This window comes from Phragmites australis, chromosome 3 (genome assembly GCF_958298935.1).
Source record: "Phragmites australis chromosome 3, lpPhrAust1.1, whole genome shotgun sequence".
Taxonomy (NCBI): Eukaryota; Viridiplantae; Streptophyta; class Magnoliopsida; order Poales; family Poaceae; genus Phragmites; species Phragmites australis.
The window spans coordinates 38,723,977-38,750,479 of record NC_084923.1 but is presented as its reverse complement, the minus strand read 5'-3'; the positions used below and the strand labels follow the sequence as shown (position 1 = coordinate 38,750,479).

The 26,503-nt window shown below is 40.9% G+C and overlaps 3 protein-coding genes across 3 annotated transcripts in view; 2 read left to right on the top strand and 1 right to left on the bottom strand.

Annotated features, from left to right (window-relative positions):
* Window positions 1–18: 18 nt before the first annotated feature.
* Window positions 19–5,926, bottom strand: LOC133913010 (uncharacterized). Its single transcript, XM_062356035.1, has 10 exons — window positions 5,719–5,926; window positions 5,521–5,625; window positions 3,411–3,472; window positions 3,243–3,326; window positions 3,121–3,152; window positions 2,915–2,996; window positions 2,002–2,233; window positions 1,137–1,364; window positions 767–1,059; window positions 19–639 (listed from the first exon to the last, which is right to left on the bottom strand). Exons 1-10 carry the CDS (start codon window positions 5,740–5,742, stop codon window positions 249–251), a joined length of 1,533 nt encoding a protein of 510 aa, XP_062212019.1. The 5' UTR covers window positions 5,743–5,926; the 3' UTR covers window positions 19–248.
* Window positions 5,927–9,125: 3,199 nt separating this feature from the next.
* Window positions 9,126–26,503, top strand: part of LOC133913007 (ras-related protein Rab5A-like) — a 50,104-nt gene continuing 32,726 nt past the window's right edge. Inside the window, exon 1 of the mRNA XM_062356031.1 lies at window positions 9,126–9,135. The gene's annotated coding sequence lies outside the window, so the exon portion shown is untranslated. The remainder of the gene's footprint in view (window positions 9,136–26,503) is intronic.
* Window positions 19,397–21,233, top strand: LOC133911188 (trihelix transcription factor ASR3-like). The gene is made up of 2 exons (XM_062353395.1): window positions 19,397–20,280; window positions 20,361–21,233. The coding sequence occupies exons 1-2, from the start codon at window positions 19,785–19,787 to the stop codon at window positions 20,798–20,800; spliced, it is 936 nt and encodes a 311-aa protein (XP_062209379.1). The 5' UTR covers window positions 19,397–19,784; the 3' UTR covers window positions 20,801–21,233.

Below are 26,503 nucleotides of genomic sequence, written 5' to 3'. Positions count from 1 at the left end.
GAAATATTTCTCAGTATGAAATGTCGAAGGGAATAATAACATGAAAACGGGACGACGTTTATAATTTACAATCCCACAGCCAAGCACTACTATCATTTTATTGAGTTGTATACTTAAATATAATGAACATACAATCCGCATCGATGCAAATACCCGCAACACAAACTCTCTCGAGGATTAAATCCCTATCGGTTTCTCAATAATCACACCAATCTCAGAAGGTATTCGGCAGCAGCAACCTCAGGTCTTCAGGGATGAGTTGCGCTTCCCTGCATATGGTCATTGACAGGTGGGGGATTGACCACAGGAATATCCAAGCTGCCGCCTTCCGCCTCTGTGGAGACCTCCCGCACATCGCCTGCCTCTGGAGAGACCTCCAGCACATCGGCGATCAGCGCTTCTGACTGCTGGAATCCAACCCACTCTGCGTCGCCGATAGGACGGATGTCCACCCCATCCACAGCCAATTGGACTTCAGTGCTGTCGCTGGAAACCAGGACTGATCTAGAGTCGCTTACGCAGGCTTTGTCCACATCATCATCTGATGCATCGACATGCTTTGTCAAGGGAGGGGAATTGTCAGTGCCGGAGCATGATTCGGATCTCTCCTCGCATACTTGCTTTGTGCTGCTCTGTTCTCTGCATTAATAAAATTTCTGTTTGTCACTACCAATCCCATAATGTAGAACTTCTGGCAACAGATACATCTATATACCATGCAGATTACACTTTAAACTTTATACATGTCACAGGAATGAGAACAAACCTCTGGACTTGTGATTGGAGAACACCAACCAGAGCTAGAAGCTCCTCCTTTTCTTTCTCAACAGCATGCAACCTTTGAGCAGCTTCCTTTATCCGAGCTGCAGCATCGGCACCAGAAACCCTTGCCTTCTCTTCTGCTCGGGCAATAGTTGCTTCCTGTATAACTGCTTGCTCTCTAGCTTTTCCTAGTTCAATGCGCCACATATGAGCTTCTTGAAATGCAGCATCTCTGTCCTTCATCAACTGGTCCTTCTCTTTGCTCAGGCTAATAACCTTCTCTTCAGATTGTCTTAGCTGCAATGTCCATAAGACCATAATCACATCATGAACTCAGAGCATTTACAAATCAAAAGTAAATACAATAGTAATACCTTTAGCATTGACTGTTCCATTTGTCTCTCCATAGCTTGTTTTAGGCGCTCAATCTCCACACATAGAAGGCGTCTCTGTTCATCCATTGTATGAGCTGCAGAAGCAGCAGCTTCCGCAGCCTCTGCAGTTTCTGTTAATTTGTCTGCTATTTCCTTTATTGTAGCATCACGCGAACGAATATCCTTAGCCAAATGCTGCAACTCCTCGTCTTTCACTCGGAGAGTTTCCTAATAATAAAAAAAATTCAAGAAAGATTGGTCAAATCATACATGCAGATAAAATCAAGGATGCCCCGGTCATGCACTAATCAGTGTGTATTACCACACAAAGACATACATCTGAAATTTTGGCAATGTAACTCATGAAATTAATATACTGATCAGCAAAACATTGGAAGTATGACATGCCATAACTGACACGACAACATTTTCATCCTCCCAAGAGAAGCCAATTCTCAACTGACATGACAACATTTTCATCCTCCCAAGAGAAGCCAATTCTCAACTTTATATAATAGCATGGAGCATTCTGTTCTTCTAGTGATGAATTTTCTCTAAATTTGTTAAGAGCATATTGTATCTTGACTTGGGCATCTTAGCTAACATTACACTTAATGGTATCAAAATACTGACAGAAATGATGCATTTATAGTATACGATAACCATAAAAGCAAAGTCAAGTACGAATATGACTGGGGTTGCAACAAAATATAAGAAGTTTGTTCGCAAGTGTTAACAGTAGAGTTTCTTTTAGAGAAACATTCTGTTGCAACATAGCATTTAAAATTGAAAAAAAAAAAACTGTATTACAATAGTAGTTTTTGAACAGTAATAAAGTAATAATCATTAAGAAATGAATGCAGACCTTCATGATGGTTAGATCATCAAGTTGGCCCTCGTTGGAGTTATTTTTACCCAACCCAAGAGCTGCCCTCATCAAGACCTTCATTGCTGCTTCTATCTCCTTGGTAGCCTCCATGGCTGTTGCATTAGCATTAGCAACTGCAGTAGCAACTGTACCTAGTGTAGCTGGAGAGCCATTCCCAGCCAAAGAATTTACTGCCTCTTTATGAGCTTGTAGAACTAACTGAGTTGCACTGTTTAATAACAAATAACTAGTCAGGATGCAGCAACGAGAATAAGGACTCCAATATGTAGTTTAACTATGAAAAGGAGATTGTATCATAGCAACATAACACACAAAACTATAGTAAGGATGCAAAAACAGGAATAGGACTCCAACATTGGACTAGCTTGACTATGCAAAGTAGATTCCACCGTAACACCTAACACCACGAAACGCCAAATTAATAACTAGTATGATGCAGTATGATGCAGGATCCTGAAGCTGGAAAAAATCAGATTTCACCGTAACACCACAACACGCCAAATTAGTAAGATGCGGGATCCTGAAGGTGAAAAAATTCATGGCATAATCCCTTGATCCCACTGAAAGGCGCTTATCTTCGAGTTAAATTATTATTACTAGAGTACATGCAAACTCTTATCATGAGCTGTCAGATCAATGTGGAATTGCATCCTTAAATCCGCATCATGGGAAATTAGAAACAGTAGTTTCCACTGGGATACTGATAGCAACCAATGATCAAATGGATGATAATCCACCCCCATATTGACTATAAGCTCACATTGGAGTTTGCATGCTTGCACTCAGATAAGGTTTTGCTAGGTACTCCGCCTATTAATATACAAAAGACAGAAGCGTAAAACAAACCGTAAAGAGAATATACTGACTGGCCATGGATCAGAAAGCTTACTGTAATGTAGATACCCAAGCTTTCGCAGCACCGGGAGTTTCAGCACAAAGAAAGTAATCCTTTTTTTGAGGAGTTCCAATGTCTAAATAGAGTAAAGGAATACTAAAAACTTAAAACATGTGATACTTCTATATTTAACTATTGAGGAGTGAGGACATGCTTTCTGAAAAATCTTTTTGAGATCAAAATATAGGAAAATAGGATACAGAAACAGCAACCATCATATTTTGGCATCCCTCTGCAAGAATTTGAGCAATAATTGTAAGTTATAACCTTCAGCTTAAATACACCATACTAAGAAAAGGTTATGTTCATAAGACAATCTTACTGAAAGTTCACAGGAGATAAAGTAATGGTGCTTGAGGCATCAAATAGAATGGCCCCCTTAATGGCAGTTTCATTCCTCCGTAGTCTGCACCAAAAAATCACTGAATGCTGAGGCAATAATTGGAATTTACTTGGCATTCCCGGTTATGAAACAGTCAGGGTTCCATACTTATATTCCATCTTGCCAGATGTCGGATCCAATATGACCCATCGTTCATTCCATTTCCTCAGCTGTTTGAAAAGAAGGTCATAAGATTTTGGAAGATGACATTGGTAGATAACTCTCGCAATTAGAAACCTAATCGACAAAAGATGTAAAAAAAACTATGTTCACTACGATTATCCAGTTGCATTATATGAACACGGTTAGTCCCAGGTGAACCATCAAATAATACTGTCTTGGAAAGTAACAATTTGATGAACACCAACAGAATTCCTCTAAAATTTCTGAATATAACATAAAATCCACGCGCCTTTCAGGATTTGGCACCCTACCCCACATGATATGGCTAGGGTATGGAGAGTACTCGCCCTCGCAATGAGGCTTTGAGCAGCTGATTACGTGAACTACTAACTTTATTGATTACCTCCTGCCGAACAATTCCAGCACCTTTATAGAGCTGGTGCCTGATTACAAGCATATCTCCAACTTAATCTGCTAAGCAACCATATCTGTAGCTAACCTTCCGAATTGAACTCTTAGCAATCTTTATCTCTAAGCTAATGGATCTAACTAAAGTTAATTATATATCTACGGCAGCACATCTCCAGCCGATCCCAACTTGGACTCCTGCGTTGCCTTCTCCTTGCTTCTGCACCTATATGTCCATCCGATTGTGCCACATAGGGAAGCCACGTAGGGAAGCCCCGATTGTGCTCCAGTCGATAATACCACTGGTGCATGGCGCTGGTCATGTAGAACAAACTTTCTCCTCCTCTAGTGTTCGCTGAGCGAGAAAGAAATGATCGCAGTGATGAAGCCAGATGATCGGATCTTCCTTGCCATCATAGTTGGGAAAACGCTGTGGACATGTGTAGCCGACCGGGCAATCTGGATGCTAGAACCACCGAGCGGCTTGCAATCTTCTTCGAACTAGGCAGAGGTCTCGACATCGTCAACGCCGGAGTTGCCAGCCTCACAGGCAAGTTGGCGACTCTCAAATGATTGACCGTCGCATTGAGGGAGGAAAATTGGGTCTGAATGTGAGCAATTTCGTCGCTATGGCGGTCGACGGCGAGCAAGATCCGGTTGAGCTTGGACGTGATGTCGGCTATGGTCGCAGGATCGCCCATGACGGATACCAAAGATGATATGGCTAAGGTATGGAGCATACTCGCCCTCGCAATGAGGCTCTGAGCAGCTGATTATGTGAACTACTAACTTTATTGATTACCTCCTGTCGAACAATTCCAGCACCTTCATAGAGCTGGCACCGGATTACAAGCATATCTCCAACTTAATCTGCTAACCAACCATATCTCTAGCTAACCAATTCCAAATTGAACTCTTAGCAACCTTTATCTCTAAGCTAATGAATCTAACTAAAGATAATTTATCTCTAACTTATCTCTATGGCAGCACATCTCTAGCCGATCCCAACTTGGACTCCTACGTTGCCTTCTCCTTGCTTCTGTGCTTATATGTCTGTCCGACAAAAGAGTCCCCAACACCACATGTCATTGACTCAGAGTGACCCCACATGTCATTGTGATATGAGTGCTAAATCCTGAAAGGCGTGCGAATTTAATGTTATATTCTGAAATCTCCCTCCAATGCAGCACATCCCAACCATTCCCACTTCCACCCACACAATCTGATGGTACATCCACAATATCAAGAACAAGAATTTCCATCAGTTCTAGTATTCCAAGGACAACAATGGTTGTCGTATACTGGGAATAACATTTAATATTTTCCTTTTCATCCCTGCTAGAATCCAATATTCAAATGCCAAATTGTAAGGTAAAACAAATTACAGTGCACTACTCCTAACTGTCCACCTGTCAAATCTCGTATAATTCCTAGTCTCCCGATCAAGATACACCAAGAAAATGCGCCAAAAGACACTCGTATAATCACAGGCCAAAAATTCCCACTACTAACCATACATAGTTACATAAATAACCCATACTAGCCCCAAATTCAGCGCCAGGTCTGAACCTTTCCACGCCTTAACTCCACGGTTCGCCAAATCTAAAACCAAATTACAATCTTCACATGCCTAATTAACCCCATACAACCCATCACCCCAAGAGTGAGTAGGCAAGAACCATCATACCGTCTCAGATCGCTTCAGCAGGGGGCCCTGCAGCAGGTACCTCCCGGACCCCGACGACAGCTGCCGCTTCACCTTCTCCAGGCTGCTCTCCGTGTCCCTAACCCTCTGCAAAATCAAGCCCCAGAAAAATCCCATCAGAAGACCACCAAAACCTTGGAAAAATCCAGAAACAGTCGTGCTGGGCCGTGGCGCGCGTACCGGGGAGCTGCCGTTGGTGTCCATGGCGCGGGGGCGGAGGAGGCGACAGGGGGGTAGGGTTTTGGGTCGGCGACGGCGACGGCGACGGCGACGGCGACGGCGACGGCGGGGCGGGCGGGTAGGTGGAGACGCGCGACCGGCCGGTGGGGAGCGCGTTCAGATCGATGGAAGGAGACCTCGCTAACGGAAATGCTTCTGCTACGCTGGCGGGCACTACACGCCGGCTGTCGGTCATGTAGCGTGGGCCCGACGACGGTGCCTCGGGTGTCAGTGACCTACTGCTGCTTGGCTTGTGGGGGCACGGAAGGAAGGAGGGTTGTCTGTATACGGTCAAAAATTCATATAAAATGACATCAAGTATATAGTCAACAATTTATAAAGGGACAAAAAGACAAGTAAAAAAACCTAAAAAAAGATGAAGCCAAATGTTATAATATCCTTTGCAGTAGAGATAGCACCCTCGCAAGCAACCACCACTATACCAGTGATCTCCTTTACCAAAGAGAAGTGTGGCCACGGCACTACTTGCGAGATCAACTGTTGAAAAAGGTAAGTAGATTATGATAGCATGTGTGGTAGTAAACCAAGAGTATAAAGCAAACATATACAAACATTTTGAATTACCCATATATTGGCTATGGACATAGGAAGAAGGATAACTAGTTAAAATCATATTTTACATAAGATAAACTCCTAGAACAACAAAAGAACCTCCAGAAAAAAAGGCAAAATCCAAACTTGGTCAGATTCCTTTCTCACTGAATGTTCCTCCCAGTGCGGTCACGATGCATAGGTCCCCTCCGGTCAACGTTCTATCGGCTCCATGTGCACCTACAAGCAAACATTTTAGTAAAATCAAAATAAAGATCAAATCAATCACTAATTGGGTCCATAAGTAATGTCGTGCTTGGCCAAGAACATAGAAATTAAAACCTAGTGCATCTGAACACGAGCATATAGATTCCAAACCTGAATGGTCGGGCTGCTCTGAAATGATCAATGTGCCTAACACGTCCACGGTCACATGTTGCTCACAATAACCAGAAAATCAGAACAAACTGTAGTGCTATGAGGAGGAGAATTTACCAAAAGAAATAATTTTTGTACATACTATGGTATTTGATAGATATGTACTTACAACTTAGCTGTGAGTCATTTTTTTAATCATAGAAGCTTGCATGTACATCCACAGGATGCAAAATGAGATACCATGTGATTCCAAGGCCAGAAATTGAAGGAAATGAGAATGTATCCACTTAAAAATATACAGCTCTTTGGAGACATATTTCTGACATGCAAATTTACTGCCAACATGCAAACCAGAAATTGCAGATTGTAGTTGCTCAAAAAAGAGTTAACAAAAAAGATGAATATTTTCAACTCACGCCAACCTGAAGGTACCAACCCTAGTGCCTAATCAGCTTGAAGTGCTTCCCTCCGACCTAGACAAAGAGAAACAATGCACGTACTTCATAGAGCAGTGCATGCTCTGAAGATTCTTCTCTCCTCCAATTGCATGTAAATTTTCAGCAAAGTCACTTGTTGCATCTGCCTAAACCAGAAAAATATCACATAGTGACCCAAAGGAATAAGAAATTGAACAACCACTCCATCAGGAAGGACCAGACCAGATTTGATATTTAGAAAAGTCAATCAGTTACAAAGAGCTCCAGATCACAGGGGGAACAGCACCAGCTAAATCAGAGGCTTGAACTGAACACGATTAAGCAATTAGCGTCGAAACACGCATCTGGTCGCATCGAGAAGAGAAATTTCTTCATATAACACACAACGATGAGTTGTAATCTCACAAGGATTTACACCACAGATAGTGAAATTGAAAGTACTAATGTAGATTGCATGGGTATTGTGGATTTGTGCTAGTTCTTGATGTACGTGGGCATTTGATCGGAGGTCGGCAACTCCTCCCATGAAACCAAAGTAGATGAACTCCGGAGCGGGCCTCGACATGCATCTTGCGGCGTGCAACAAGCATCACCATCCTCGGCAAGTGAAAAGAAGGGGGGAAATGATATATCATTAGTGAATTCATCAATTTTCTACATATGTAAAACAAATACAATAATCATACAATAGCTTCATCACTTGGATATTTCATCAAACATGTTGCATGCACATAATAAAAAGGCAAAATTTGCTACATGACACCCTTGAAGTGTGGCTTTTGCTGTAGGACATGATTTTTTCTATTTTGCTGATGGACACTTAAAAATGTGGATATTTGACTGAAAACATCACGGGCATTAAAATAATCGTTACCGGCTGAATAGGAGAGAAACAGGGGGAAAGGTCATAAATGTCCTCAGGCCACCAGTCCGATGAGAAAAAATAAAAAAAAATAAAAAAAAAATTCAGAAAAATAGAAAAAAATCAGACAAAAATATAAAAATGGAAAAAATAGAAAAAAAAAAGTCGGCATCAATTGTAACAATGGCTAAATTTAGACTTGGAATTTTGACTTTTTCAAAATAGAACACGCCTTATATTCTTAAACAGAGAGAATACTTCGATTTCTTGCTTAGATGTATAGTATAGATGGACTAAAGTGAGTTGGTTAGTGGCTTAGTGAGTCATCACCTGCATTCCTCCTAACAATAATATATGGCATGGACAACATTCGGCATGTCACTATTCATAGACTAATATATTCTTCTTTTTTACTCTTTGGTTTCTACTTACATTATACTCTCAAAAAGTTAAATCTAGTTTCTACTAAGATTATCCAAAAATTAATAAAGTGGGACTCATATTTTTCCAATTCTCTACTTCACGCAGCTTTTTACTTAGCGTTTTTCGTAAGCTCATCCATCACTGCCTAGACAGAAGCAGTGTCCCTCGTTGATTTGAAACCTTGGGATTTTAGTAGAAAGTTTGAAATCTTGGTGCAAAGATGCTAGATTTTTCCTTTTTTTATTATTTTTTGGTTTTTTTCTTTTTTCCCTGATTTTTCCTGATTTTTTATTTTCCTGATTTTTCCTGATTTTCTATTTTTCTAATTTTTTTTCTTTTTTTCTATTTTTTTAATTTTCTAATTTTTCTGATTTTTTTTTCTCATCAGCTAGTGGGCCTAAGGGCATTTCTGACCTTTCCTCATGTTTCTCTCTCCTATTCAGCAGGAAACGATTATTTTAATAACTGTGATGTCTTCAGAAAAATATCCATATTTTTTGAGTGTCCAACAGCAAAATAAAATAAAAAAAATCGTCATACAACAAAAGCCACACTTCAAGGGTGCCCTGTAGCAAATTTTGCCTAATAACATAAAAAATAGTTATACGTACGGGATAGGGTGTCGGCACGATAGTCGCTCACCAGGACGACAGAGGTGTCATCGCTTAGGCGGGACAGGACCTCGTTACACGTGCGGGCCAAGGCGTCGTCAACCGTGCGAAGCGATCGTCGTGCGTGAAGGACATGGCGTCGGTGCGGTGGTGGCTCATCAGAACTATTTTGTATTGTTTAAATAGTAGAGATTATTCAGGTATACTTTATGTATATAATAAAAGCAGACGGGAAAGATCAAAAGTGCAATCCTAGCACCTAAACATCCTATAAAGTAAAAAAACAAAATACCATAATAATTATGCATATAATAAAGATTAGAAATATGAATCATGTAAGAGCACTCATTACCTTGATAATTTGGTGGCACATGGATTACTGATTTTTTTAAAGTAGGACAGCAAAATGCTTTAAGCTATCACAAATCACGATGGGGTGTACCCTCTAACCAGACTTACAAACGCTTCGAACCTTTTCAGGATATTTCATCAATTCATTGTCTCTCTCTTAATAGAAAAGTATATAACAGTTTATAAAGTACAGTTAAGAACAACCCATATCCCAGCCCCCCTCCCAAAAAAAAAAGTTCGAGGATGGATGCTTATTTCTGCCTCCAAACATTCAGCATCATAAGCACAAATTTTCCACACCTGGTTATGAGTTTAACTAACCACACCAACCCCTAAGGTCAATGTCATTTTATTATATCTCTTCATATTAAACAACATTCCATACAGAGAGCACGGTACACCAGTTTCCGTTTTTACTATTTTAACAACTCAAGATGTATAATAGCCACACTTGTCCCTCAGGACAATATCATGCTATGCTTTAACAAAACCAAACATAAATTTAATCCCGAACTTTTCAAGCTTCCATGCCAGAAAAATATTCTAAAATATACCCTATTTCATGTCCTCCATTTTGCTCAACATTCTACACAGAATGCAAGTTAAAACCTCATTCATTTCTTACAAATCCAAGTGTTTACATCATGACAAGAATTTAATACCATGCTTGTACCAGGACAATACCATGTTAGTTTGTTACAACTGACTTTAAAACAAAATTCATTCTCAAAAGCTAGATGACCACATCTCAAAAATACTGCAAGTATCTCCATACCATACTAACACATTCCCTCATTTAAATCAAGACAAAAGGGAGAAGTCAACTCTTCCCTTTAAGTTGATTAGGGTACTATATTACAACATCTATTTAAGTTAGGCCAATGGATTATGCCAAACAAAACTGTATTTTCAATCTCACAATAAAATATCATGCATTATTAAGTTAACTCTAGATCGAAATGTCCATACAAATGTTCCCTTGGAAGTGGGGTAAAATATGCCTGGAATTGGGGTAAAATATGATACATAATTAAAAATAAAAGATGTGATTTCCCTCTGTAGCTACAAACAAATACAAAAACAACAAAAATTTGTATGACAAGTTTTACAGTAAATTTTCCTCATTGTGAAATTACTCAATTTTAGAAGATCATTCATTACATTTCATTAGCTAAACAAAAAACTTGTACGACCAGATAGCCTTATTCAACTAACCAACCACAAGCATACTTAGGATGCAATGATGTTAGAATTGGAGCAGTTCTCAAAACAAAAAGATCCTTGTAATCACCACAGTGATTTGAATATGGTAGCACAAATTTATTGAAGAAAAACAATAAGCACGACTTGTAGAAAGAATAGAAGTAGATTGTACAGAATTTGGGGATAATTTATGCAATGTTGTTGGTATCTTCTTGAGGCAGCGACTTCTCTATTTCCACAATGTATGGTCAATCTGGGTTGAAACAGAAACACATATTTGTTAATAATATGTTAGTATATTAACAGTTCAGCACTGCATGCAGGTGACCTTCATGGGCCAAATGTATCTTGTACAGAAAGAATCTAGCACAAATAATGAAATGAAGATCACAAAATCAGAAATTGTCTGGTGAAAAGAACAATATAGGGATCAACGGAGGGTACTTTCTAACGCAGCCTACAACGAAAAGAAATCTAGGCCTCTAGGATGAAGAACTGTGCTGCAACTGAGAACCGCAAGAAATAAATTAATCCATATCATAGTTTACCTATATGCTAATTGGAAATTCCTGTCACGATTTTGATTTGCACGCTGGCTCACTTGTAACTGAAACGTCAATTGATTAATTCCTAAAACATCTGGGGAAATCAAATAAATTCATATCAGGGCCATGGGTCTCCGGATGCAAGGGAGAGTGGTGCATCTCTACGTGAGAGAGGTAGAGAGGGAGTAGATTCCTGATGTATATGCATAGAGAACAGAATACAGGCAGTTGGAGAGTGGCGCCAACGTTGCAGCTTGAGGATCCAGAGACGACATCACAGAACAAATCATTTGACCAATCGATTTGCCCAGCTCCTGCGTTCGTAATTAGAAGCTGGAATTTCGAGTGAGTATAACATGCATAGTGTTTCACTGAATCAAATGTGATTTTTGTTTTCCTATAAAAAAGATCAAATGTGATTTTTTGTTTTTGTCTAAAAAGGATCAAAGGTGCTTGCTCATTTCTGATAAAACAATGCTGCTTCAGTATGTCCTACCATTTTAACAAAATCTTTGTCACCAATATGCATTGGTTTTCATAATCTAAGCAACCATCTAAATGCTACGGATGCATCTACCGATCTGAACAATCGATGCATCTGCGAAAAGCCTCAACCAAACAAGAAACCAAGCTCATAGAGCAAAACAAAATAAACCAAATAGACAGGCTCTGACATCCTATTCCCTTCCAAAAATCAGGAGCCAACCAAAATAGAGTCATCAAGTACTCGACCCGTCCCAACAATCAACATGCAAGTTCATATCATCCTGATGCGTCCTCAACAATCTACCTTAAACTCAAGCGGAAATTGCTTAGTTAATCACACTGAAGTAATTGGGGCAAGAAGGGGCTAGATACCTGTCAATCTCAAAATCCCAGCGGCCATGGAGGTGGAGTTTGTGGACCGGCGGTGGGATGCAGATACCGGAAAGCTTCCCCGGCCAACGTCGTTGACAAAATCCATGGTATCCGTCTAGTCGTTGCCGCTCGTGCCCTCACCCTTATGTCTTCTGCCCCTTCCGCTCAATTATGTGGAGAAGAATATGCGATCGAGGTCACCGCCCGTGGAAGTTCGTCGCGTGGGGCGGCCCGATGTCGCCGGATCGGGGCCCACCGAGTGAGGAATTTATGTGTGTGTGTTAGGGGGATAGGGCGGAGGTCCCTTGTGTGAGGCGGGGCGAGATCGTCAGAGGTGCAGCAGGGCAGCGAAGAGGGTGGCGTCGAGGAGGTGCATGAACACTGGCGATGGCCCAAGGTAGATCCCTACGTTGACCCAAGGCAGACCCTGATGGTGACGAGGTGACCTGGCGAGGGGCGGATCCTGTTACAATGGAGGGTAGCGAGGAGGTTGAGGAGGAAACGATGCGGGTGGTGTGGGCGTCGGGATGCGACGAGATTTGCAACAACGGGGAGGAGGCATTGTGGCAGCGTGGATCGAGCGAGCAAGGATCGCGGCGTGGATATGGGAGAGAGTTATTGCGGCGTGGATCAAGCGAGCGGGGATCGAGCCATATTGGATGGGCACTGACGATACATGCGGATCGGAGGACGCGTAATCGGACAGATGACGCGTGGGTACGGACGAAGGGCAGATGGATGATGCAACAGACGCGGGGTAGGAAAAGCTGATAATACATATTACTGATTTTTTTAAGTATGAGAGATTTGTCTACATCATGGTGATTGTTACCGTACATTCGGAAAAATTCAAGGGAAATCTGCAAAAACAAATCACGTTTTTCACATGCAGAACCTTTTAAAACACATTATGTTCCTGCACGATTTTACGTTCCTCTGATCACGTGTTCACATGCAGTCGTTTTAGCCTCTCATTTATCTCATCTTAAAACTTCTATAATTTAGAAGTAGTGTTTGGTTAGAAAATGAGGTGAGATAGATTAATTTTATTTATATATTTGAGGATAATATGATTTCATTTATATATAGATATTTGTTTAGTGAATGTGATAGAACGAGTCTATTTTAGTATCTTAGGCTTATCGTTAGTGTCATGTTCGAAATAGGATGGTTGTGTTCTACTATTTTTTTTGAAACAGCTCCATCCCAAATCTTTGAATCGAACCACTCCATACCGCTACTTTCTATCCAAACATCTCAAAAACAGAATAAATCTACTTCGTCCAATCTCGTCTCACGAACCAATCATTGCCTTAATCTTTCATTCCATATTTGGCCATGTTTTAAAAGTACTACCGCACGTGTGAATAAATGATCTCTATTTTCCAATGTGATATAAATAATAGACAACAAGATCATTTAAGATATTTTCTTAATCATTATATATAAATCTAAAATATCATATATTTGTGATTAGAGGGAGTATAAAAAGCCCTAGGGAGGATGCAAAAACGCACCAGTACATATCTTGTATTGTTGAAATCGAGCACAATCACAATTCACGCACTTTCTCTAAGAACTAAAACTCCAGATTTTCTATTTTCCTTTCAATACATTTAGAAAAAGAAAAATTGTAAAAATCTACTTGCAAGTATGGGTTTGTCATAAACCCCTGCATTTAGTTTCTTGTCGGTCTCTCCTTGCAAGTATTATATGGTTGCAAATACCCCCTTGTCTTCGGATCTAGCTTGGACTGTCCTATGTGGCGCAAAGGTGAGCTTCAATGTGGCTTTAGCTCAGCTCGTGGGGTAAAAAGAACATCATAATCCCCTATTGTGCGATCCTTAGGTCAAGTTGAAACTAAAATCATGAAGCTACATCTCAGCTTAATTCATCTAATCAGGCACGGTAATTATCCAAATGTGCTAAATCCAACCACATAAAAGCCAAGCAAGATTTGAAGCCCACGTATGCGTCACATAGGACGGTCAAAGCCGAATCCAATGGGATAGGGTATTTGCAACCACGTAACTCTTGCAGGGACGAGACTGACAAGAAACTAAATGCAGAGGGTTTATGACAAATCCCATACTTGCAAGTGGGTTTTTGCAAATTTTTCTTTAGAAAAATGTCCAATCAATCTAATTAACCGAGTGAACTACTGATGATAGTTCTCTCTATATTTAAATATATAACAAAGTAAGCTCCAGAATACTTCAGAACTTGCTTTTGTTTACTGTTGTAATCAATCTTACTATTACTAATTACAGGCTCTTTTTTCATAGCCTCCAAGTTAACCCTTATATGAGATGCGCTAGAAAAAGATAAAAACTCTAGAAATTCTCATAAAAAAGCAAAATATCTGATCATCAATTTGGTGGGCTCTAACCATCGTCGACAATAATAGCTATTGGATCTAACATGTTCTTAAATTACCCAACTTTGCTATTATAAAAAAATTAACCCAATACATGCTTCTAAATTACTCACATCTACCATTATGAAAAAAAAATCCAAAGTACCCTAATACCTACTTATAAGTTACCCACATCTGTCATTATGAAAAAAAATAACCAAAAGAACCCAATTATTTGAGTCTAAATTACTCAAATATTTGTTTGTCAAACAGTCACTGTACAAAGTTAGACTCGATTTCTCCTTCTAAAAATACATTTAATATCCCATAATTTGTCTTCTATACCTAGACGCCTAATATTTATTCTCTATACATTTCAAAAAAATATTTAATCTCTTATTATTTGCCTTCCATACCTAGAAGTTTAATATTTATCTTTCGTAGCTACACATCAAATATTTGATTCCACATATATAAAACACGTGTGTAATTGCTAGTGCTTCTAAATTACTCACATTTGTCATTATATCAAAGTACCAAATACATGCTTCTAAATTACACGCATATGTTATTATGAAAAACTAACCAAAAGAATACAAATATTTGCTTCTAAATTACCCACACATACCATTATAACAAGACTAACTCAAAGTGTTGTTGCCTTGCAAAGTTTCATATGCTTTTCATCTAAACATTAATTTAATTCTATCTTAATTACGTTGTGGAGTCTAGAGACAAATTAATTAATAAATAAAATATTATATCATGGGTTTCCACATAAATATTTACAAATATCATGAACAGGAGAAAAAACAAGAAAATTAACATTGTGCAAGGCTCTGATTAAGTAGAGGAACATAGTAACAAAACGTGGTCAGTATACGTATATTAGCCACATTTAAACCCTAAATTATAAGTATTCCACGAAGTTCTATTATCTATGTATTTTCTAAACATAATTCTCCATGCACGGGTTAATAGACTATCACTCTAATTAATTGTAACTTCTGGGTATACCTACAACTATTAATTGTTCATCGTCTAGGTGATTGGGAAGCTCTTCCACAGGTTGTGATTACTAGTGACCTCCATCTCTTGGCCTTGGCATGAAGGCTACGTCGGTTATCTATTGTTGACCTACTCGGCTTGCTAGTTGGATTTTGGACAGCTGAAAAATTATGTGAGGTTAACAACCTGCACATATTTATAAGGTACATTAGGTTATGGCCCAGTCTATAGCCCACTCAGGCATCTTTAGCCTAGCTAGCACGCAAGTTTTGAGCCGTATGTTGTGTTGGAAAATAAGATATTTTTAGTTTAATTTAATCCATAAATAATTTATGAGTGTAAATTGATAAACTAACATGTTTATATTATCATAGCATAATCTACATATATGCATGATATCATTACATATGACTAGATTTACTATACTCGAAATCAAAGATCGCAAAAAATGAAGTACTTCTTTCCACCCTTGGTCAATACACTATTTATTTCACACAGATCTGAATGTATGAGTTCTAAATATGTTAAATTTCTCTCATCGGCTGCCTTTGAGGCTTACGAGGTTGTTTTGATTGTACACAACTGTAACACTTAGAACCTTTGACCATGAAAAAATTTAGAATTAAACTCATGCTAGAAAGTCGAGATATAGAATCAAAATTTAAATGACATAACCATGAATGCTAAACACTAGCATCATCATTAACATTACCATAAATATGATTCACAGACTTATTGCTGAAATCAGAAATAAAAAAATGGTATAAGCCTCCACACTCATAGCCCTTACTAATAAATTGTCTATTCTTTTACACTATTATTTTATTAGACTTGAACACCATCTTAAACCCGTCTCTACAAATAAGTGAGCCACTAACTAGATTCTTATTTATTGTAGAATATGTTGTACGATCTTCAACTGCACGATCTTTTTTGAAGTAAATTTCAGATCTACCGTATCAAAACCATGAACAGAAGTATGTGACCCATTCCCCGTTAGGTTGGAAGAATCCTGAGCGACCTAATAATAAGATAACATTAAGATATCAGCACACACATGAATATTGGCTCCTATGTCATCCATCAATTAGTTGACTGAAACACTAAAAACACTTAAGGTAAATTACCATACTGTGCAGCTCTGTTTTCAGCTTCATCAATAGTCACCACATTGGTAGTCTTTGAGTTCTGCTTTTATGGAACCTTTCTTCCCTTGTGGTCTGGACAATCCTTAGCGAAGTACCCAATCTCACCGCACACGTAGCAAGGTAGTTTTGTTGTGTTCATCTTCTTCTTATTTAAGATGATAGTTTTGTTTAGCTTATTATCTTTCTCTTTGTTCTTGTTGTGGAAGGACTTTTGCATCATATTGGCGCTAGCTTATCTCTCGCCTACTTTTTCATCTATAGCCCAAACTTTCTCCTCAACATCAAGAGACGTGATCAAACTCTTAAAAATAATCTTTTGTCTCTTGTGCTTTAGAGCAGTGGCAAAGTTTCTTCACTAAGGAGGTAACTTGGTAATGATGCATCCAGTCACAAACTTGTCGGGTACATTGATCTTAAGGAGTTTGAGTTCCTTGGTAATGCATTGAACCTGATGAGCCCGCTCGACTACAAAGCAGTTTTCAATCATCTTGTAGTTATGATACTATTCCATGATATACAGTTCACTCCCTGCATCTGATGCACTGAATTTAGCATTCAATGTATCCCATAACTCCTTCGCGCTTTGTATGTGCATGTACACGTCACAAAGACGATCACCAAGAAAGCTAGTAATGTATCCTACAAAAGAGTGTATTGGCATCCGTGAACGCCATTTTCTGCTTAACAGTAAGGATTCTTTCTGGCTTGCCATTGTCTATCCAGTAGACATCCATAGCCGTCAGCCACAGAGTGGTCTTGACTTGCCATATCTTAAAGTGCATAATAGAAACTTGTCTTACCTCAGTGCATTGACAAATCAAACCATTGATAAACCAAAGTGCCTACAATAAGATTTTTATATTGTTAGAAAATAAGACACTTTTAGATTAAATTTAATTCATAAATAATTTATAAGCGTAAACTGATAAACTAACATGTTCATATTATCATAGCATAATCTAGACATATGCATAATAACATTACATATGATTAGATCTACTATACTTGAAATTAGAGATCACAGGAAATGAAGTACGGGTGACATAGTTTTTACGTAACGATACTATGCCCTAAAGATTGTTAAGGATGTAGGTTGCACCGTGACGACACGATCGAGCCTGCTGACGGCGCGTTGGATTTGTTGACAATGACGGCGACGACGGTCAAGCGATTAGGAAGACGAGCTGTTGTGAAGAACTTGAGCAGTCGCACGAAGCGCTTCTCAAAAACCTTATTCGTTCTCTCTCGGTGCAAGATCTCAAGAGCAAGAATTTCAGAGAGATACTCTCCTGGTTGCCAGTGCACACCGATGCCAAGATGGAATAGACTACAATGGCAGCGCAACAGCGAGAGAAAGAGAAAAAAAACATAATTCTTATATAAACTCACGTAATGAGAGTGTTCCTAATTAAAAGCTACTCTTTAATTAGTAGTCTTTATACTCTCTTTAATAAGGTGAGGTCTTTAGATATATATATGGAGAAATTCTCTTACCTTCACCTCTATTAATAATATGATACTAATAAAAGTACATCTCACCCTATTAAAAACACAATATAAAACTAAAAGTGTCTTATTTTCCAACATGTAGGGTCTCTGATCCATCTCTGATTCGATGACTTACCTTCTTCCTCATATGCTAAGTGCCGTGACACCGATGTCGACACCTGTCCACGCCCAACCAAGAAACCCCAAATCACTAAACAAGAGCTAGCCATACATGAAGAAGATGGGGGTCGGATCTCACCGGAGTTGGAGAAGGGTGTGAAGAGGGAGGAAGAGAAAAAATTGGGTGTTGGAAGGAAGAGAAACAATCGGCCACGCTATAGCTTTCCTCTGGTTATACATCATTATGTGAGGTTAACAGCTGTTGTTGCACTTCCACTTGTAGCTCAAGGCTCAAGCTTAGCGTATTCGAGGCGGCAAAATCTGATCCCGACTACTGCTTTCCATCAGCACCTCTGAATTTTTCTGATCAGTACTCAGGACCACACTGTTTGATGAAGAATCCCTCTCCAAACCATCCCGCAAGGCGCCAGTCGAGCCGCAGAGATTCCTTCACCTTCTTCTCCAACGCACAAATGCACTGCTCTATCCGCGGCAAACTCTCTTCCTTGCAAGTTGCTGGTTCCCATTTACAAGTTGAACATAATAAGTTTACAGAAATGTCAAGCATTACAGCCTGCAACCATAATAACAAACTTCCAGTTGAATCTGGATGAACTGATATAAATAAACCCTGATCAAGTCCCAAGCAGAAGTCCTACGTATGTTCGTCGGAATCCTGTAGTTTTCTTCAAGGAAATAACTAATCCAGCAGATTAAATCTTCAGTAACTTGAAGAACATCTATAAACTAATGTTAATCCTTGCGGTGGGGCAGGCCAATGGTCACATTTGTCCTGTCAGTAGATGCACATACCTTTCTACTTTATCACATGCACCTAAGCCTTGAGGTGGCTAGGTGCAATCTACTACAATCCCACACCCCAGGCTTCTTTTCTCCAGCCTTCTTTCTGTCACCACCCTCCATGTGACGCCTGTGAAGTCAGTCGTACCATTGCTCCCCAAGGCCCATGTTAATTTAGTCATCTGGACATCTGCACATCCTCTCACATTACCAAAATAAGATGCCACTTATGTCTTAACATGCATGCATGGTCTCTTAACTCTTGAGTCTTGACCACCCTCTGCATCACTAAATGACACTTCTGCCAACATCCCAAAAGTGAGTGTCTTTGAAAGGGACCATCACAGAGCTACAGTGTCAACTGATCAATCTCCTCTCCGTTAAGCTAGGAACAAGTGAAAACATTCTCATCATGCAGTGCTAAGCAAAGCTCTTTCTCTATGTCTTTTTAACCTTAAACTCCCCACATGCATGCCAGGGAGAAAAGGTGGTGAAACCCAATAGACAGACCCCCACACAATCCAGGTCAAAAAAGCCCATAGAAAAGGGGGAGATGAAAAGGCATGCGTAAAGAGCCAAACAGTTGTCACTTTCTCCTCCTTGTCATGTGATTCTACAATCTACAAGCATTGGTATTTGGTAGAAGTCATCACCTAGCTTAGCCAGCTCATGCAGTCATGCCTCCCCTCTTGTGAGGTCTCGTGTCACCATGCCATCACCATCAAATAATGCCCTGATCTCATCATGTCTTCCCACTACAAATAGCTAGGTGATCGATCTCCGCGCCACAGAGCAGCTAGCACCACCAGCACTCCACACAGCAGCTACCATGGGCGGCTCCGGTGTCCTGCTCGGACAAACAGGAGACTAGGAGGCCAGGAACGGCATGGCCGGCGCCGGCGCCCTGACGGTGGCGAGGGATTACCGGAGGGGGAACTGGACGCTGCCGGAGACGATGCTGCTGATCGAGGCCAAGAGGAAGGTGCACGAGGAGCGGCACCCGGGGGACCAGGGCCTGGCGCGGTGGCGCTGGGTGGAGGACTACTGCTGGCGCGCCGGCTGCCGGCGCAGCCAGAACCAGTGCAACGACCGCTGGGACAACCTCATGCGGGACTACAAGAAGGTGCGCGCGTACGAGCTGGCGGGCGCCGGCGCTGCCCCTAGCTACTGGGCGATGGGCAAGGTGGAGAGGAAGGAGAGGGGCCTCCCGAGCAACCTCTTCCGCGAGATATACGACGCCATGGGCGAGGTCGTCGAGAGGAGGATGAGCATTGGCTACGGTGGCGGCGGCGGGGCGTTATTGGGGGCGTCCTCCAGCCTCCTCGACGTCCCCATGCAGGCTTCCCCGCTCGCTCAAGTCCTGCCCCGACCTCTGCCTCTTGGTACGCTTCTCTCTTATTTTCTTTCTGAGTTCGCCATTTTTGTGTTGACCGATGCACGGTCGGTTTGTTCCTCAACAAAGAACGAGAGACGCACGAGCACGGCGCGACGCATTGCAGCTCCGAGTCGGCGGAGAGGAAGAGGCGGCGGCCGTCACTAGACGAGCTGACGCCAGGGAGCAGCAGGCCAGTGCCGGGAATGCACGGCCATCACCAAGAACAAGGACACCACCGCGACGATTCCGACTCCGACAACGACGACGACGTCCTGAGCGGGGCGATCGGCCGGTGCGCGTTGATCCTGTCGGAGGCTCTGGAGAGCCGGGAGGCCGCGGAGGAGCGGCGGCACCGGGAGGTGATGGCGGCGGAACAGCGGCGCCGCCGCGCGCGGCAGACGCGGAGGGAGGCCGGGGAGCAGTGCGTGGCCGGGCTGGCCGCCGCAGTGAACCAGCTCGCCGGCTCGATGCTGGCGCTCGCCGCCGCCAAGCACAAGAACAAGGGCGGCCCCGCCGCGCCCAAGTGAGACGAGATCAGATCACACGACGGTGCTAGCCCAGCGAAGCAGGGGGCGGTCTCATGAAGTAATGATGATGCCGCCGTGCGTACAGCTGCTGCGCTCACGCAGCGGGCCATCGAGTGGTCGTTGATCAGATCGAGATCATCCTGCAGCTAGCATGCATGCATGCGGATGCATGGCTCATCTGGTAGCTCGAGATCGTCAGCGCGTTTGTGCTGCGGCGAGACCGAGACGGCTGGCCTTTTGCATGCATGTGACTAGCTACTAGCTGGGTTGCTTCTGATCGTTCTGAATCTGACAGGCCTACCACAGGCTGTCGTTGGATGCATGGCATGGTAGAAGTGAGCACTTTCAAGCTATAGTAATTCGGTCAATCCATGGTGTTAGAAAAACTGGTTCATAGTTGGTAATCCAATCTGTTCATGTGTTAATGTTCTCATCGTTTGTTTGCACCAAACCATATGGATCAGATTGTCGAAATGGCTGCTGGGATTTGAAGTAGCAGGCTCTAGTCTCGAAGTCTTTTCTTAGAACCAAATGATAAATACAGCGTTGCAACTTGCAAGAGCAAATTAATAAGGGAGTTGCTAGTATAATACAATCACTTGTTTTCTTCCTATTTTATAGTCGACGAACCTGGACCATCGTCTTCAACCTTGAGCCCCTCTCTCTACCATTATTCTTCCCCAACACCTGCCCTGCCCGCTTCCTCCTGTCTTCGGCAGCATCCCCACTGTCAGATATGTACCCGTCACACAAACACAGCATTACCGGGCCGCTTCTGTGCCTCCTGGCCCGTCGTCGACACCACCCACCGGCGGTCTTTCGCCTCCTGCAACCAGCGGCGTCTCCGCCTTTGTGGCCGCCACGACGCTACCACCGTCGGCCTAGCTTGCTGCCCCAAGGTCATCTCTCTAAGCCCGAAAACCTCCTAAACCTGATCACATGATCGAAGCCCTAACCTCGTTGGCGATACGTGGAGAGGCGTCGACTGTAAAGAGGCGTGATTTTGGTTACGTGAAGCCTAGGAGATGTAAATTAATAATGCTTGTTGAGATGTAAACACGAGGAGTGCTTCTATATGCGCTACTCTCCTTGGAGCCGCACAAGTTTCAAATCGCACTCCAACAAAGCATCATCAATTTGCACTGTAGTACATACTTAGGGTATTTTTGTTCAGTTGTAGATCGTGGATTATGATTATAATTTGTAAGTTGAAATAAACAGATAGATTGTATAATCTATTTTTTAATAATTCAATTTTCAGATTGTAATAATTCAATAATATGTCTTCTATCAGCTTATGTAGATTGTGCAATCCAATTTTTATAATTCAATTTCTTACTTATCTATATTTTATGAACTATTTTTTATAATCTACAGTTGAAATAAACAAACCTTACGTGTATGATCGTCAACAGTTTCGTGTAACTGGCATGCAACAAATCGCTTATCATGAAACATTGTAGGACAAAAAATATCTCAGTAAAAACTATGCATATGGGACAAGCATGCATGACAGTGGCACTTGGATTCGGACAAGCTAGCTAGCTTTCTGGAGTTGTAAAGATCTGCCACAGAATATATATGCTTTTTCTTTATTTGTGATAGATGAACACACTGGCCCACTCCCATTAGCCAAAAGATGTATGTATCACTAACAGAGCCTAAGACCACTAAAAGCGAGCACTCATGACTCATGGATCGACCTCTTACGTACTGCCAACCTTGTGTCGTGTTGTGATCGTTATGCATGCATGCATGGTGCTCGAGGCAGACGACCGTGCAAAAGGCTGCAATATGCATGCATGAGGTGCACACAACAAGCATACCATGCAAGCAGCAAGCATCGTCATCTCGTTCTACATGCATGCATCAATCTTTCAAAAAAAGGCTTGCATGCATCGCCTGCCTCGGATAAGGCTAGATAGCCTAAAAATTTGACATGTGTGGCTCGGCTAGCCAGCAGCTACTGAGTGATAACATGAACAGAAGCTTGGTAGAGGCAGGCTCAGGCAGCCAGCCGGGGGTGCACGCATGTCCTGATTTTCAGATGCGCATGCAGGCCTCGCACGTACGCGCACCACATGCATGTGCCACATTCTTGCTCATCGATCCAGACGACGCTGGTCGTGCGTTTGCACTGCATGGTGCATGCACACTCATGTAGGAAGATCAACTCTGATATCAGCTTTGAAGCACGTACAAACTACTTGCATTGGAACGCCCCATATATACCTGCACGAACCGAGCTGGTCAAATATAAATCTAGTTGAAATCCATGGGTGCCAAACATGCTGTCGTTTCAGCCATGCGTCTGAAACACATGGCGAATTTTGTTCAGAGATAACCCAACAAGAATCATCAAGTCGGGCGAAACTCGATCGCACGGATTTTGTTTTCAGTTCATTGGTCGTAGGAGCTCACGCATTCCAACTTTCCAAGCACACACGAGCCAAGGGAAAGGGACCAAAGAAACGGCCAGCAGCATGGGCTGCAACGCAACAATCGATCAGCGAGTGTCAGAAGCACTAGGCAAAGCTTTTGTCCAAGTCCGTTGATCAGGAGCCGGACAAAAATTTACTCCTACCATGCTTACCATTACCAGCCAGTGACAGCTGACAACCGGAGGTGCTCACTAGCTCCGGGAGTGGCAGCGTGCATCCCAGCGTCATCAAAATGTGAAAAAAAGGGAAAAGTTACTGTATCACTTACCTACTGCACTGTAACAAGACTGCGCAATGTGGTGCGTGCAGGTGGTGCCGTTGATGCAGCGAACCAGAAGAACAGCAGGGTACAAAAACTAATGAGATAGAGAGAGAGAGAGGGGTGGAAGAAGACAGAAGAGTACTTGAGGCTCGGCAGAGGTAGCTAGGTAGGCATGCAGGCGTGGGTCGAGGAGGACTGGAGGGCGGTCAAAGGAATCGCCCCTAGACACTGTCGCGGCAGCTGCGTCTGCTGCTGCGAGTCCGTACCCCTGCCGCGCGATGGCAAATGCCACATCAAGCTCGTCAGGGTTGTCCTGCGCCCCTGACCGGGCGGCTCGGCTTTGCTCAATCGTGTCCTGTCCGAAACAACAAGGGACGATGCGGCGTCGTCTCCTTCACGGCTTTGCCGACAAAACGCTATACTATTGAGAAAATTTCTTATTAGAAGATTGAGTTTTTTTAATGTGCCACTAGAAAACTTGTCGTTACTTCACTGCCATTAGTTTTAGGACCTGCCTAACGACTGTACGTGTATCAAATAGACTTCCGTCCGTACGCTCTTAATTAGAAAATTATTAATTAATTAGTTTCCTAATCAAGCAAACTAACCCAAATTTGTTATCCCCCTGCACCGACAATAGTGCATCATATATGAACAAGATATGATTACATATTCTTAAAAAATGTAAGTTTTCACAGTATATAAATCTAATCATAAGTTTAAAAGGCTGTCTCAAATATTTCTGACCATATATTATTACAAATTCACATAACTAACATTTGCTGCACATAGCATTATCCTTTGAGCTACATGAGAAAGTAGATGCATATACTACGTAATATAGTTTGAACTACCAAAAACAAACATAACTAGGCAGAGCCAGAAAAGATCACACATCCATATCACAAAAAATTTGCAAAACTTACTTGATCCCAAATGAGTAGATTCTTCTCCTCTTGCAGAATGCATATACAACCAGCATTATAATGACCATTTGAGTACCTGCATTGCAAACAGAGAAAAAGAAGAGTGTATCAATAATTAACTTTGCAATCTACCTATTTATTTACTTTCTACTACACATTTAACAAAAATGCTTATTAGTTCATGAAAATGTGCTTCTCCGAACCACTTAAGTAGCCTAATAGGGAAAGATTTTGTTAGTTCTAAAACTATCAACATGGCTGCATATGAGACACTCAAATGAACAATCAAACACCAAAGGAGGATGAAACCTCAGCAAGTACTGATTTACTGATCATAAGACATATATGGGACAATAGTTATTCATTTACACTCTGCTACAGATATTTATAAGTTTTTACTTCTTGTTTATGAATTTTTGTTTCTTCAAATAGTTAAATAGCTTGATTGAATAACTAGATTTATCTAAGAATGAGCACATAAATAACTTGGACACTAGAATTATTTTACTATTAGTTGTTCCTTTACATGAAACACAAGCATGGTCCTATAAAAAACGAAATAAGCATACATAATTTAGGATATTTGTAGCATATCATCTCACAATAAATACACAAATATATGAGTATATGAATGCTGTACATATGTCATTTTATCTTCGCTCCGGATTTCATAGAAACATGATAGTTATATTTACCTATATAGTACCATAAAATTATCAATATAGTAGTTTAGATTTTCCTATATAATACCATGAATTTACCGATGCAATAAAATCATATTAGTACCTATGTGTTTTTAGATGTTCATTATCACAAGTGCAAATATGAATAGCACATCGCACATAAACAGTTCATCACCACGGAAAAGGACCAGTTCATGATTCAATTAACACACTATTGGCATTCATCTACCATTGAAACGACAAGAAGTAAACCATAACTATGAAACCTATATGAAAAATCACTATTGCACATAATTTGTTAAAAAGACGTTAGGATAATAGACAAATTTGCTAAAAGTGTAAGCAAATCATAGCGAATCTATAAGCAAATTATGTCAGTGTGAAAAGCAAAATATGCTTCTCCGAACCACTTAAACAGTCTAATTTGATCATTAGATTTGCCTGACAGTGAATGCAAACAACAGAAGAAAAGTTCCAAGTCTTAGGGTTGATTGTTGGTTCAATTTACTCCCTCTAGGATAGTAGCCAGTAGGGGATGTTCCAAATGCAGAAATACAGCTATTCCCATGGCAGATATACAAATATATAAGCATCAGAATGTTAATTTAATTTATTTATGTTGAGGTGATTTATTGAACCAAGTGTTTGATACAGTGCACTTCAGATTTAAATATCAAGTTGCTTCTCTATTTTTGAAAATATACTTCTATATACTATTATATCTTGCTTCTATGTTTTGAAAGTATGCTTCTCTTGCATATATCAGAACATCCAAGATCTCATCATCTAAGAAAATGGTAACTTATTGAAGTTAACTCAATATGGAATTTAGGCTATCAGTAACTCAATATAATCACTGTGCTGGTGCACATGGCTTTCTTCATTTAAGTAGAAGAAAAGGTAAAAACTTACAAGGTCTCATGAATATAACCAGATAAAATAATGTTAATAATTCACATGATCATCATTATACTCTTAAAATTCAGATGCATCAAATCTCTAGAGGGGAAATTCTTCTAACCTATAAAAAATGCTTAACATTAAAAACAGAACTTGCCTCGATCATTATCAAATATTGGCTAAGCATTGCATTTATAAAAAAATGCTTACCTCAGATATCAATCATAGAAGAATTTCTTATGATGAGTAAAAAATTATGGTGAAAACATACAATATTGATTTTCGAGATAAAAAAAAATTGCCGATGAAAAGAACAGCTTATCCATGTGTGGCATACAAATATCCCAGATTTTGTGCAAATGGACTTTATAGAAAATGGTAAAAATGGATTTCAAATGCCCAATCAAACTAACTACAAGAAAATAAAAGCAAAAAAGGCTAGACTGGCATCTTCCATCTCCTTAATTTAGGACATGCTGTAATGAAATGAC